Consider the following 13,563-nt stretch of genomic DNA (forward strand, 5'->3'; position numbering starts at 1 on the left):
ATTCACGCACGTTTTAGAGAGTGTATTACAACGTTTTAACATTGTCTGAGAAGCATCTCTGTGAAATAAAGATATATGCAATTCCCATGTCCAGTATAATCTGATATAAGACTATTATATCGCTTATAGTTTACAGTCCTTATCTTAACAGTGTTACTGAGACCCTGATTCAAATTTAGTACTGTTACGCGTCTTTGCCTTGAATCATTCATTCATTGATCTACCTTCCGTACCGCTTCCCCTCACTAGGATCACGGGCGTGCTGGAGCCTATCCCAGCTATCTTCGGGCATTGAGGCGGGGTACACTCTGAACTGGTCACAAGCCAATTGCAGGGCACATATAAACAAACAACCATTCGTACTCACATTCACACCAACAGGCAATTTAGAGTCATCAATTAATGCAAGTTTTTGGGATGTGGGAGGAAACCGGAGTGCCCGGAGAAAACCCACGCAGGCACGGGGAGAACATGCAAACTCCACAGAGGCGAGGCCGGATTTGAACCCGGTTCCTCAGAACTGTGGGGTAGACGTGATAACCAGTCGTCCAGAGTGCCGCCTGCATTGAATCATATTTTTGGTATTTTAAGAATTTGAGTTCATATACAGTGTAATGTGTAAATTAATGTTCTTGTTTCATATATCGGATACCCCCAATATCGGTATTGGCTTGCAAAAATCCCATAACGGTCAGGGTCTAATATACATAAAACTATTGTGCAGCATTAATAACCAAATGTAATAATGACAGTGAATATTTGTTTGAAAAAAAAAAATCTAGGCCATGAATGTAGTCTAATCAAATGAAAAACAATAAGTATGGGTGTACTGTAACTGAGTGTTCCTCTTGTGTATTCCCAAACTAGTTCTTTGTGCGCCGTTCATAACTTTGAAATGTCGTTTGTCCGGACATTCGTAAACCGAGGACCCCCGCGCCCCGTATCTATCTTGCTATGCTGGAAAAAAATAAACGCAGCACTTGCTTTTGCTTCAATTTTTCCTGAGCTGAAGTCAAAGATGACTTTTCTATGTACACAAAAGGCCTATTTCTCCCTAAGTCTCTGTTACTGAGCACTTCTCATTTGCCAAGATAGTCGATCTACCTCACAGGTAGAAGGACCAGATCAAGATGTTACACAGGTGTGCCTCAGGCTGACCACAATAAAAAGCCACTCTCACCCCCAATTCAATAAAACTACATTTTAGAGTGGCCTTTTACTGGAGGCAGTGTGCAAAAATTGTTGCACTGTGTGAGGCAAATAGTGGACACACCAGATACTGAATGTTTTTATGACCACCCCCCCCCCCTAAGAAATAGGCCTGTTGTGTGTACAAAAAAAAATCTTAGATATTTAAATTTAGCTAAAAAAACAAAACTAGGAGCAAAAACAAAAGCCTTGCGTTACTTTACATTTTTGTTCAGTATATCTTCCCTATGTATCAATAATATACAGAGAAGCCAGCTTGTTGCAGACCATTGTCTTTTTCAAAGCTGTTCTTCATCACTTGATGCTCTTCCTCCCGCAGCGACAGCCAGAACTTCAACAAGGTGGCGGAGCGAGTCCTGCTGCGACTGCAGGAGAAGCTGAAGGGAGTGGAGGGGTGCACGGTGCTCAGTGTGGGCGGCCAGGTCAACCTGCTCATCCAACAGGCCATGGACCCCAAAAACCTCAGCAGGCTCTTCCCGGGCTGGCAGGCATGGGTGTAGATGGCAAATCAGAACAGGTTCTTACATTATCTGTATGTTCATCTTTACATTAAAAATGAAAATCTGTTCTTTATGAAGGCTGCAAACTTGCTTGAAGATATTTGTTGCAATTTTTAATTCTTCACAGGAATTGGAATGTTTTTAAGTTGACTTCTTGGTAAATGTCATGAAATATCTCTGCTTTGTTTTATGTTCTCATTGCGTTGTTACTATATTAATTAGAGCTGAAATAAAGCACATTTTAAAAAAATGTCAATATTTGTAGTGTTTGCATTGTGCACTCACTCATGGCACTGACAGAGTGTTGAGACAAGTAAACAAAGCTCATTGTACTTGTAGGCTCAGGTGGAAAACTTTAGACGTCGGCGAACGAGGCGTGTCCACATTGCCTCGCCATCACTCATTTGATCTCTGTGGTGACACAACGTAGTGGCATTAGCGAGAGAACTTTTTTTTAAGGAACAGCGAGTCGAAAATAACACGTCTTTCATCTTCGGCAAGGCTTAGTGTTAAGCAGATTTAAATGTTGGACGTTTAAGCCATTCTGACAAAAATATTTTTGAGTGGACACTTTGTCAAGGAAAATAAAAAATGAGCACTAATACGGTAAGTTGTTTTTAAATATTTCAATAGTTATGTGGATATAACTATATCAATTAAATACTGGATGTATGCCATTAGGACTGCTTTCTCCTGTGTAACGTCGTCTTGATTGACCAACCTTTTGTCATCTTTGGTTTGATGTCTGTTATTTAATGTTAAGAGTATTAATTGTCAATCAATTCTGTGTTGGACCTGAATTTTCAGCCTCCAAACATTTGTGCTCAAGGGATGTATCTTCAAATAGAACTGATGAGCCAAATCAATCATACTGTAGATGTGGTTAAAAAAAAATTTAACGTATATAAAATATGTATATTTTTATTTTAATAAAATACTTTAAAGAATTAATTTAAATATAATTAGAGCTAATGTATATGTCAAATTGTTTGTTTTACTATTCATTATTGTTAATTGGCAAATTATTTAATGAGATAAATGAACACAAAAATAAATACCTTTTAAATAATTTTAGGAAAACCAAATTAATGCAACATTGCTAATGTAAATGCTTGTTGAGCCAGATTAAAGAATGGAGTGGGCCATATCCTCTCGGGTCCAACTTGATCCTGTCTGATTTGACTGTTTCTTAAAGAAAAATAGATGGATTTTTTTTTTTTTTTTTTTTACCCAGTTCTATGTTGCACCTTTACTGCCAACCTTATTCAATCACATTAAGTCCATTTATTTATTCAATTTAGACTTTACTGGTAATAGGCAAGGCAAGTGTATTTGCGGAGCACAATTTGTACACAATGCATTTCAAAGTGCTTAACAGCTACATAAAATTATAAATCAAATGAAATTATTCTGTAAATAAAACTTCATTTACATTATTTTAACTAGTCAATGCATAGGTCATCACTGTTATGCTATATATCAAAGTTCAGTTAGGATGCTGTTCTTAACCCATTTGTTGCCTGACAAACACACAAACACCCCTACTTGTTTATCAGTGCCTCTTGCATTTTGACCATATGTTGTTCATCCAATACAGTATCTTTTCTTCATCTCAGCAGAGTCCTCCTCCTCAGATTCTTCCTTATCTGTTGATTTGTTATCATGCAGTCCTCCGCTTCTGACACTTTCCCCCCCACTTACACTGCAGATTCTACCTTGTCGTCATGTTCGTCGTTTTCCTCCACTCCATTTGGGGTGGCACTGTGGGGAATATGGTTAGCACATCTAGTGTAACTCACAGTTACAAGGACCTGGGTTAGAATTTTGACCTGAGCCTTTATCAAATACAGTTTCCGTACTCTCACAATGCTTGAGTGGGTTATTTTCCGGCTTCCTCCAACATCTCAAAAGCATGCATGGATTCTAAACTGTCCATACGCATGAATGTGAGTGTGAATGGTTGTCTAAATTGGCTGAGGATTCGTGGTAGTGAATTAATGGCTGGATGGAAAACTTCACTTCTGATGTAAGGGCTTCTTCAAAAAAAAAGACAAGCATGTGGTGTGTATGTTGGAGCTATCACCTCATTATTTTCTTTCCTTTCTGACACTGACTAGCCATAAGATGACTGTCCTGGTCGTTCTTCTCCACAACCTTCTTCAAAACTACCTCACAAGACCCCTGTGCAGTATTTCGTTAAGTACTGTGGAAATACTCCAGAATAACACGAGGAGAGAACCTTGTATTGACTAAATGGATGAAGGAGCCATCTAAAGTTGTACTGTACTCTTCAGTGGGTGACCATTGACAGGATGCGTCCTCCTAGCCGGTCAGAAGTGATGCCTCAGTATGTTCACCATTTGGCCCCAAAGTCCCTGCCTGAAATCACCCATGCGACTCCACAACGAAAAGGTACTTTAGATTCGAAACAAAAAGTATAAATACTGAAATAATGATGATCTCTTAATTTACCTAAAAATGTCAAATCTGAGCCTCATTACTTGAACACAAAGTTGATATACTTATTCTGTTGAATGAATGGAAACAGGTGGATACTCAGGTTTTATTTTACCTTCTTCCATCGCTTATATGAACATGTAATTATTCTGCCCGTCACTACATGTCACTGGCACAGGGGAGTTTGAAATACTCCCTCTGCTTATTTTTAAATTTTTGAGTTATTCTGGTGTTTATTGAAAGTGTGCCCCCCCGTAGAACACGGGGGCACCATACCACACTTTCAGAATCATTGCTCTACGGAACAAATTTGCATGGTATGTCATAAATTCAGATTTTGTTTTCATCCTTTGAAGGAAATCCCTTTTTTTTTCAAAGCAAAAAAAACAACAACACAGTGGCATATTAAAGATAACAAAAAGCAAAGACAAAAATATTTAAAATATGAAAATATGTAAAACATTAATACAAGGTAAAAAAATATATATATACTGGATTCTGATGGCATCCCTTCATATCACCCTGAAAGAAAAATTCTAAAACTGTTGAGGTTGTCTTGAGCACTGGTAATCATCTTGGGTTTGTTTTGTAACAGATTCCAAACAGAGATGTGTTAAGTATACTGTGGTTGCTGTCATCTGCTCGCTGCTCCTCTTGCTGCTGGCTGGCATTCTCCTGGCCTATTACTGTAATTATGTCCTTGTGTACTCCTCCTCCTCACTGGAATGAACACTCAACTAGACAAACCATAACAGTATGACTTCAAATCCTTACTCTGTCCTTTTTGGCAGATTCCTCCACCTGTGTGCATGGAATACCATGCGGTGGTAATACAGGCTGTGTGTGGAAGTCCCAGTGGTGTGATGGGGTGGTGGACTGCCCAGCGGGCCAGGATGAAGCTTATTGTGGTAAAAAAAAAAAAAAATCATCAATTTGTTTATTTTTTTCCTGAAATAATCCAAAATGAGAGTAGCACGATGAACAAGTGGTTGGTACACGTGATAGGCTGTAGAAGTAGAAGTGATGTAGAAAATGATTATCGGCTAAAGAACAATCAAATGAGAGACTATTTCTAAAATGACATATTTATTCCAATATTTAGTATGTCAAACTGCTTTGCTTTCTTTCTGTGGTCAGTAAGACTTCATGGCTCCAGTTTCTTGCTTCAGATCTTCTCGACTCACACCAAACAATGGAAGACTGTTTGTTCTCATGGCTGGACAGCCCAATTGGCCCAAACAAGCTGCCGGGACATTGGATACAGCGGGTAAGAACACGTAGCTTATTTGGCTCTCAGAAGTTGCGTTTACATCTTGTTGTGTTTCCTGTTATGTGCTTTGACAGGAGCACAAGTGTTACATCAGGCCTACATCAGGTACATTCCGATGATGGGTTCTTGATGGTGAAGTCTGACCCAAACCCTCACGTACCCATAGTCCAACAGGTTGCTTTCAGGTTAGTAGAATACTGAACTTAAAGGTCCTGTATTTTATCAAACCAACTTTTTGTCGTATTTGGGATGTTATATTGGCTCTATGGGGCCTCAGTAAACATGTGACATATAAATTAAAATCGTCCACGCATTCCTGAGTTCTAGACGTTTTCTACCAAGAGGCCTGAAATCAGGTCATTCAAATTTATTGAGCTTATCTACGTCACTAGCGAAGATCTCCGCCGACCTCTCTGCTCCTGAGCCAGCGCTGTCAACATAACAAACGTGTGTTTTCAGAAGTGGGTCTTCTGCACAATGGCAACCAATCAGAAGAAAGGGGCGGTCTTAGCCAAATATGAACAAAGCGGCTACAAAACTGGGTCAAACAGTAGTAAGTAGCTGTCAGAGGGGCCTTTTCTGGACACTTGTATGACAAAACCAAGGTTTTTTTTTTTTTTTATGAAATTGATACTTTTGAATTAAGTGCATGTTAGAGTCACTCTATGGCGGTCTAAATACCCAAAATATGGGACCTTTAAAAACATAGAAACTAACTGCATCTCAATTCTCATTTTCTTTACCTTCTGCAGCAACTACTGTCCGAACAACACTGTGGTGACATTGCTATGTACAGGTATGGCTTATAATACTTCTGCAGTAATGTATCTGTTATAAATGCTGTCATTCTTGTAGCAAATTGTAATCCAGAAAAGAAGAGTCCAAGCATTTTCAGTTTTTTTTATGCACTCCATTTTTCCCAAAAAATAACACATGACAAGAAATAGGCAATACTCTTGCAGCTCAGGCTTCTTCTTACCTGAAAGCCTAATGAGAACAAGCAGTATAGAAAATGATAAAAATTTGTTTCAAATCTACATATCAATTAATGCTTTGTTGTTTCTAAGATGCTCCTTCACCCCTCAGATTGTACCGGAGGCATAAACTCCAGCAGGGTTTTTAGGAGCCAGCAGGCCTCCCTCGGGGCCTGGCCGTGGCAGGTCAGCCTGCAGCTTGAGGGTTCCCACCGGTGTGGAGGTGCTATCGTTTCCCCTTACTGGATTGTCACAGCGGCTCAATGTGCGGTAATGTGAGTGTTCGCAGGCTGGAGCTCGGAGTAGTTGTGGTACCCTTAAACCAACTCGTCTGTGTTATGTCTGCTCTGCAGGACGTCCAGTCCTGGAGACTGGTCAGTGTATGCGGGGCTTGTGGAGCCTTTGGGCATTCTCTTTAACCCCGCTCACGCTGTGAGCCTTGTCATTGCTCACGAAGGCTTTGACGGAATCACTCACAAGAATGACATTGCTCTGATGAGACTCAGCAAACCTCTAGACTTTACCTGTACGAGACAGCAAACCTCATCTCAATTTATTCTTTACCATCTACAGTACATGCCAAAACTACATTAAACTACTAAGTACTACTCATTCTGTATGTAGTAACTAACGTTCAATGCTCCAGTCATGCACGTATCATTATGTCCTCTTCCACTTATAGTGACATCTCCATGTGAGACTATTGCGCCGCTTTTAAAGTGAATGAGAGAAGCCGCTTCCATTGGTTAGGATTTAAGTCGGCTGTGAACACCCACACACCAGCGCAGATGTTCCACTTTTCAATGCGCTGTTGTATGCCGGTTCCACGAAATTACTAAAACCGGGTCTAGCCCGCCTCCTCGCAGAGTTATGTCAAGCATATATATATATATATATATATATATATATATATATATATATATATATATATATATATACATATATATACATATACATATATATACATATATGTATGTATATATATATATACATATATATACATATATGTATGTATATATATATATATATATACATATACATATATGTATATGTATATATATATATGGCAGTATATACACTGGCAGTATATATATGGCAGTATATACACTGGCAGTACTCACAAAACCGTTGAACCCTCAGTTCACTGGGGAAAAAGAAACCCAAACCGATTGCCGTAGGAACGCGCCCTCAAAACGCTTCAGTAGGCACAGCGACTGGATCCCGTAGCGTCGAAGCGGCAGCCCGGTGGCGTTGAGCAAGCAGGACCCGTGGCGTTCAGCAGGCAGGACCCGTGGCGTTGAAAGAGTAAATCTGTTCGCGTTGAAACAGTCAAAAATCCGTTCGCGTTGAAACAGTAAATCCGTTCGCGTCGAAAAACCAGGTCCAGACACCCCAAAAAAAACTCTTCTTCCCCCGCCGCATCTCCCGCTCTTCCTCCCCACGACCCACCTCCTTCCCCCAATCCCATTGGACGCACCACCCCTTCAATCAATCATTAAAACAAAAAAAAACCCTTAAATGTTCACAGACCCCTCGGAACGCAGGACACCCCAGTATCCATCCACACAAAGAACCAAACAAACTTTTAACTAGTTTTCACAACAGCAATTCAAACAAATACAGTTCAACACATTTTAGTCAGTACACTACATATATATATATATATATATATTGTACTTTTCACTCAGAGGAATCACAAAGTCCTTCAAATAGTTAAAAATACAGTCATGCATATACAGAATCACAAGGGTTTGCATGTTGTGTTTTTTCCAGGGTTTCTATCTTCCTCCCACATTCCCCAAAAATGCTTGTTAATTTCACTGAAGACTAGATATTGTCTATAGGTGTGAGTGTCAATGGTTGCTCGTCTATATGTGCCATGTAATTGGTTGGCAACCAGTCCGAGTTGTACTCAATCTCTTGCCCAAACAAAGTCAGCTGAGATAGGCTCCGGCTCTCCAGTGACTCTAATGCGGTCAAGCGCTATAGAAAATGGCCGGATACAGGACTATAAATCTAATTACTAGTACTATGAGCATGTTTCCACCAAACAGTACCTGAATAGCGTGGCATCATAATAGCAGAACAGAATGTAACTTGCCAATCAGTTCAACAAAGAAAAAAAATGACACAGTACAGTATGGAGCTGAGTGCTGACACGACCTGTAAACAAGAACACCACTTAAATCCCATCAGTGTCATCCCCACAGCATTTTTGGGGGGGAATGGCGCTTCTGTCTTCTACCCATTCTGTAGCAATCCCCAAGTAGCCCACAAAATTTTTGGCTTCATTCCTAAGCAAGTGCAAAGATCAACCACACTGAATCACTGGTATAGGAAACAAAAATAAAGACAAAATAGAAGAAAGGACACAATTTGAAAATGCTAATGCGAGACAGTTACATGTCAGATTCCCGGAAGTAACACAGAAAGGAACAATTCTCTGTTGACCAATCAACTACCACTCTATCCATACACAAGCACATGTACAAATAACAGACTCCTTTCAAATATAACCTACACTTCAAACAAATAGATGAATCTGCCAAATGATGTATTTTTAAGATACAGTATGTCTTTGCCTTGGTAGCCTCCAGTAATGTTGGTCCCGTGTGCCTCCCAAATGTTGGTCTTAACATCTCAGTCCCCGTAAATGGCTGGACAACAGGATATGGTGTTTCACTCAATGGAGGTGAGGCATTGCACAAGCTGCTACTTTGCTTACTCTAGGGAAAATGCCCAAATTATATAATTATATATATATATATATATATATACACATTTGCTTGTTGCTATCCCCGTTTGCTGTCTTAAATGAGATAATGTGCATTTTGTCACCATTTAAAGTAGTTCCCATATGTCTTCATTCAAAATAAACAAAGGTTAAGGAATGACAGTACACTTTTTAACTACCACTTGTGGACTCTGGTTGAAATCAGTCAGTTTTGGGGGGCGGTTCTGTCTCATGCCAATGGAGAGTAGGACTTTTGTTACCATGCACTATGACGAAGCGAGTGACTACTCAGTGTTGGCAATTTAGCGATTTTGTTGCTTTATTTACAGACTTCAGTCCTGTCTAGCCTATTTTTTAAATGGGCGGCTAGCAGCTAAACTAGGTACTGTGTAACTAAAATTCAACTGGTAAATAAAAACAATCAAAATTCTAAACACTCACTTTTTGTTTTAACACTTTGACTTTCGATACTTAAGTACATTTAATATGAGAAAATTACTTTTGATACTAAAGTGCAGCAAATGTCAGGTACTTTAAGACTTTTCCCCCCCAAAGTTATATTTTACAGGTCACTTTTGTCTTTTTCTGTTGATAAGATACTTGTGCCAAAATACCACTTTAAGGTACTTTATACAAGATTGTCTAGCAATTGTAACCATATTCGCTCCCTCCAAGGGTAAAGTAACTCGATTCGGGGGCTTTCATTATGCAAATTAGCTGAATTGTCATGTCGTATTCGCAAAATTCAGAAAGGCTCTCTCATAGGCATACCTTTAGAAATAGGCAGAGAATAAAAGATTTACTTGTTTGTGCAGGCACTCCAGAGACCCAACTATTTGGATACAAGTAATGAAAGTCAATTCTGCTTCAGATGTCCCCTTCAAAGTTATCATTGAGACAAAACATTTAACCTTTTGCCCGAGTCCCATTATTTCATAGCGTGACGTAAGATGTGTGTAGCTCAAGATGAAAAATGCTAAGGGACGTTCTGTTATGCCTCAGACTCTCCATACCTGGTTGAAGCTCAGGTCTCTCTGAGGGATGCTGCGGGATGCAACAGCTCCACAGCTTACAATGGACAAATATTGAAGGAGATGCTGTGTGCCAAAGGGGTGCAACCTGGACCGGACGCATGCAAAGTGAGGGCCGCTGCGTCATATGCTATTCCAGCTATTGAGATCTAGAATACATGGAGAAAAAATAACTGTCTTCAAAATCCGTCTAACTGTTGCGCAAATATTTTAAAATGGAGATATTGACAAACTGGTTCAATTATTGTGGCATTTCCCTATTCAATAAAAAACATTAACTAGCAATTTCAATTATTATTATTATTATAATTTTTGAACTACCTTGCTGCTAATATATCTACAGCCAACTTATTACAACAAGATAGAATAGCTCAATGAATGAACTTGGTGTGTTCACTGTTCTTTGCTTAGACTGACAGTGGTGGGCCTCTGGTGTCTCAGAGCGACGGCTTATGGTGGCTTGTTGGGGACAATATTTGGCCAGAAAGTTGCACCGACCTGAACAAGCCAGGTGTTTATAGCAACGTCACCTTTTTCTTGGACTGGATATACCATCAGATGAAGGTAACTATCATGAAAGATCTGTTTATACTTTACACTGATTCTCTTAATTCTGTGTATTTGCAGAAACATCAAAATGACTGAAGACATGCATGACCACTAATCGAACGGAAGATGTTGTTTACTAATGGTTTAAACGTGCTTCCCCCCCCTTCCCCATCATTGCCAACATAGTGCAAGTTATTTCCATAGTACTTTCTCCTTTTGTATTTGTGTGACCTATACGTTTGCAACCCTTTATGTTCCGTCTTTCTGAAAACCCAATTTGAAGAGTTATTTTGATTTAGTTATCCCTATTTTACAATTACTCCAATTTTACATAGTGGGCACGGCCATAATCTTTAAAGCTGCTTTATTCACATTTCAGGTGTTGCGTAGCTTGCATAACTTCAGACATGGATAGTGCGTAAGATTCAGATGTCTCGCAGATAACGAAGGCCGAAGTGGCTTCATATCACACATTAGAAAAAAATAAATGATCTTTGCCAGATTTCATCCATCCAGCCATTTTCAACACCACTCATCCTGGTTAGGGTCACGGGGTGCTGGAGCCTATCCCAGCTGACTTTGGGCGAAAGGCGGACTACACCCTGAACTGGTTGCCAGTCAGTCGCAGGGCACATATAGAGATGGAAAACCATTCGCACTCACATTCACACAGTGGGAACTGAACCCATGCTGCCCGCACCAAAGTCAGGCGAGTGTACCACTACACCATCAGTGACTCGCCAGATTTCATATCATAGTATTGTTTTCAATCATGGCCAGTCTTGTGATTTGTCAAGACAGCAGAGGATGGTAGAGGAGCCAAATATTGCACTCAAGTAAGAGTACTGTTACTTTAGAATAATATGACTCAAGTAAAAAGTAGTCCTCCAATTACTTGTGTAAGACTAAGAAAGTACTCAGTGAAAAAACTACTCAAGTACTGTGTAACTCGTGAGTAAATTCTGATTTATTTTAATCAGAGCATGAACATCGAATGAAATAATTAAATAAAATATGAATGTGCGAATTCAGATATTGCGGAACAATATCACTTAATCTAAATCATAAAATAAAATCTTAGTCAAACAACAAATTAAGGCAAATTCACTTCCAAGAAATGGTCTTATACTAAAAATTGTTTCTACTTGTTAAACTGCACAATACTGTAGGCTCACCAGGCAGATTACAAAAACAGGAACAAGGCTGCAATGGATATAAAAAGTATACACAACCCCTGTTCAAATGGCAGGTTTTTGTGTTGTGAAAGAATTTTGACCAAGATAAATCATTTGAAAACTTGTTCCACCATTAATGTGACCTAGAATTTGTAAAACTCAACTGATTTATTTTTGTATCTTCTTGAGAGGGGAGGTGAAAATAAACAACTGAAAGAAACTTGAATGTGATTGACTTGGACTTGACGTTTAACTTGCTGCCTTCTTGGCCAGGTCACCATTGCAAAAGAGATGTTCTGTTTTAACTGGTCTGTTACCTGGTTAAATCAAGTTTAAATAAAATAAATGCAAATACATCTGGTTGCATAAGGATGCACTCCTTATACGTAATTGGCATGTGACTGTGTTCAAAAGTAACAGATCATAATTCAAACTCATGTTCAATGGGAGTCCACGCACACCTGCCACCTTTTCAATTTTTAAGTGAAAAAAACCCCACCATCACCACATGCATAGGGCCTTACAAGACATTATTTGCTTTATCCACTAAAATGACTGAATGAAGCCATTTGCTGACCAGACCTATTGAGAGTGTGTCTGAGTGAGTGAGCGAGAGAGAGAGACAGAGAGAACAGAACGTTCCCGAGAAGATGCATGTTTTATTGTGACTAAAATAGGGCTAATGTTGCTACAGTGGGGACGGAAAGTTTGCAGACCCCCTTAAATATTTCACTCTTTGTTATATTGCAGCCATTTGTTAAAATAATTTAAGTTCATTGTTTTCCTAATTAATGTACACACAGCACCCCATATTGACAGAAAAAAAAACATATATGCAAAAGAAACATCAAAAACATCTACAACTTACCGCAAGGTGTTTTCTCAAGTTAGATGTGGGCTGAAATATCCAAGTTTTGGGCAGTTATGAAATTACACTACATGTTAAAGCTGTTGTTCTTCGTGGTCATGCGCGGCTGTAACAACTCACTTTGATTGGCCCGCGAAGCCCAATAGAAGACTTTGTGTGCCGACATGTGACCTTGTTGTGTCGTTTGATTGGTGAACTTGAGTCAAACATCACTGTGGTAATCACGGTGGATTGGAGCAACGGCACCCGACGCGGAAGTCAAAAATGAAAGTCTAAAAATAGATCACGCACGCAATTATTATACAACCCCAATTCCAATGAAGTTGGGACGTTGTGTTAAACAAAAACAGAATACAATGATTTGCAAATCATCCATCCATCCATTTTCTGAGCCGCTTATCCTCACAAGGGTCGCGGGAGTGCTGCACCAAAGTCAGGCGGCACGATGGTCGACTGGTTGGAGTGTCTGCCTCACAGATCTGAGGACCGCAGTTCAATTCCCGGCCCCGCCTGTGTTGAGTTTGCATGTTCTCCCCGTGCCTGCATCGGTTTCCTCCCACATCCCAAAAACATGCATGGTAGGTTAATTGAAGACTCTAAATTGCCCGTAGGTCTGAATATGAGTGCGGATGGTTGTTTGTTTGTATGTGCCCTGCGATTGGCTGGCAACCAGTTCAGGGTGTACCCCGCCTCCTGCTTGATGGTCATGTTCAACCTATATTTAATTGAATGCACTACAAAGACAAGATATTTAATGTTCAAACTGATACATTTTACTGTTTTTAGCAAATAATCA

The 13,563-nt window shown here is 39.6% G+C and overlaps 2 protein-coding genes across 8 annotated transcripts in view; both read left to right on the plus strand.

Moving 5' to 3' along the window:
- atm (ATM serine/threonine kinase) overlaps positions 1 to 1,965 on the plus strand; it is a 38,831-nt gene extending 36,866 nt beyond the window's left edge. For all 3 annotated transcript variants that reach the window (XM_061781725.1, XM_061781727.1, XM_061781726.1), the window contains exon 63: positions 1,529 to 1,965. In XM_061781725.1, the coding sequence (XP_061637709.1) occupies positions 1,529 to 1,709 (181 nt within the window). In that variant the 3' untranslated portion in view covers positions 1,710 to 1,965. The remainder of the gene's footprint in view (positions 1 to 1,528) is intronic.
- A 130-nt stretch (positions 1,966 to 2,095) lies between these two features.
- Positions 2,096 to 12,125, plus strand: LOC133482295 (transmembrane protease serine 2-like). 5 transcript variants are annotated; one of them, XM_061782290.1, is made up of 14 exons: positions 2,096 to 2,315; positions 3,827 to 3,904; positions 4,004 to 4,121; positions 4,762 to 4,854; positions 4,958 to 5,074; positions 5,304 to 5,433; positions 5,511 to 5,621; positions 6,189 to 6,232; positions 6,523 to 6,685; positions 6,764 to 6,936; positions 9,001 to 9,102; positions 10,147 to 10,283; positions 10,587 to 10,739; positions 10,803 to 12,125. In XM_061782290.1, exons 3-14 carry the CDS (start codon positions 4,022 to 4,024, stop codon positions 10,818 to 10,820), a joined length of 1,341 nt encoding a protein of 446 aa, XP_061638274.1. In that variant the 5' UTR covers positions 2,096 to 2,315; positions 3,827 to 3,904; positions 4,004 to 4,021; the 3' UTR covers positions 10,821 to 12,125. The 5 variants fall into 5 exon arrangements, with proteins under 5 accessions (XP_061638274.1, XP_061638273.1, XP_061638272.1 ...); XM_061782289.1 differs by having other exon boundaries at positions 3,827 to 4,121; XM_061782288.1 differs by lacking the exon at positions 3,827 to 3,904.
- Positions 12,126 to 13,563: the final 1,438 nt, after the last annotated feature.

This window comes from Phyllopteryx taeniolatus, chromosome 8 (genome assembly GCF_024500385.1).
Source record: "Phyllopteryx taeniolatus isolate TA_2022b chromosome 8, UOR_Ptae_1.2, whole genome shotgun sequence".
In the NCBI taxonomy this organism is placed as follows: domain Eukaryota; kingdom Metazoa; phylum Chordata; class Actinopteri; order Syngnathiformes; family Syngnathidae; genus Phyllopteryx; species Phyllopteryx taeniolatus.

Excerpts from the sequence above, each read along its gene's own strand:
- LOC133482295 (XM_061782288.1), top strand. Across the intron at positions 5,075-5,303 it reads CCAGGATGAAGCTTATTGTG|TAAGACTTCATGGCTCCAGT; the intron begins GTAAAAAAAAAA and ends TTCTGTGGTCAG. Across the intron at positions 6,233-6,522 it reads GGTGACATTGCTATGTACAG|ATTGTACCGGAGGCATAAAC; the intron begins GTATGGCTTATA and ends TTCACCCCTCAG.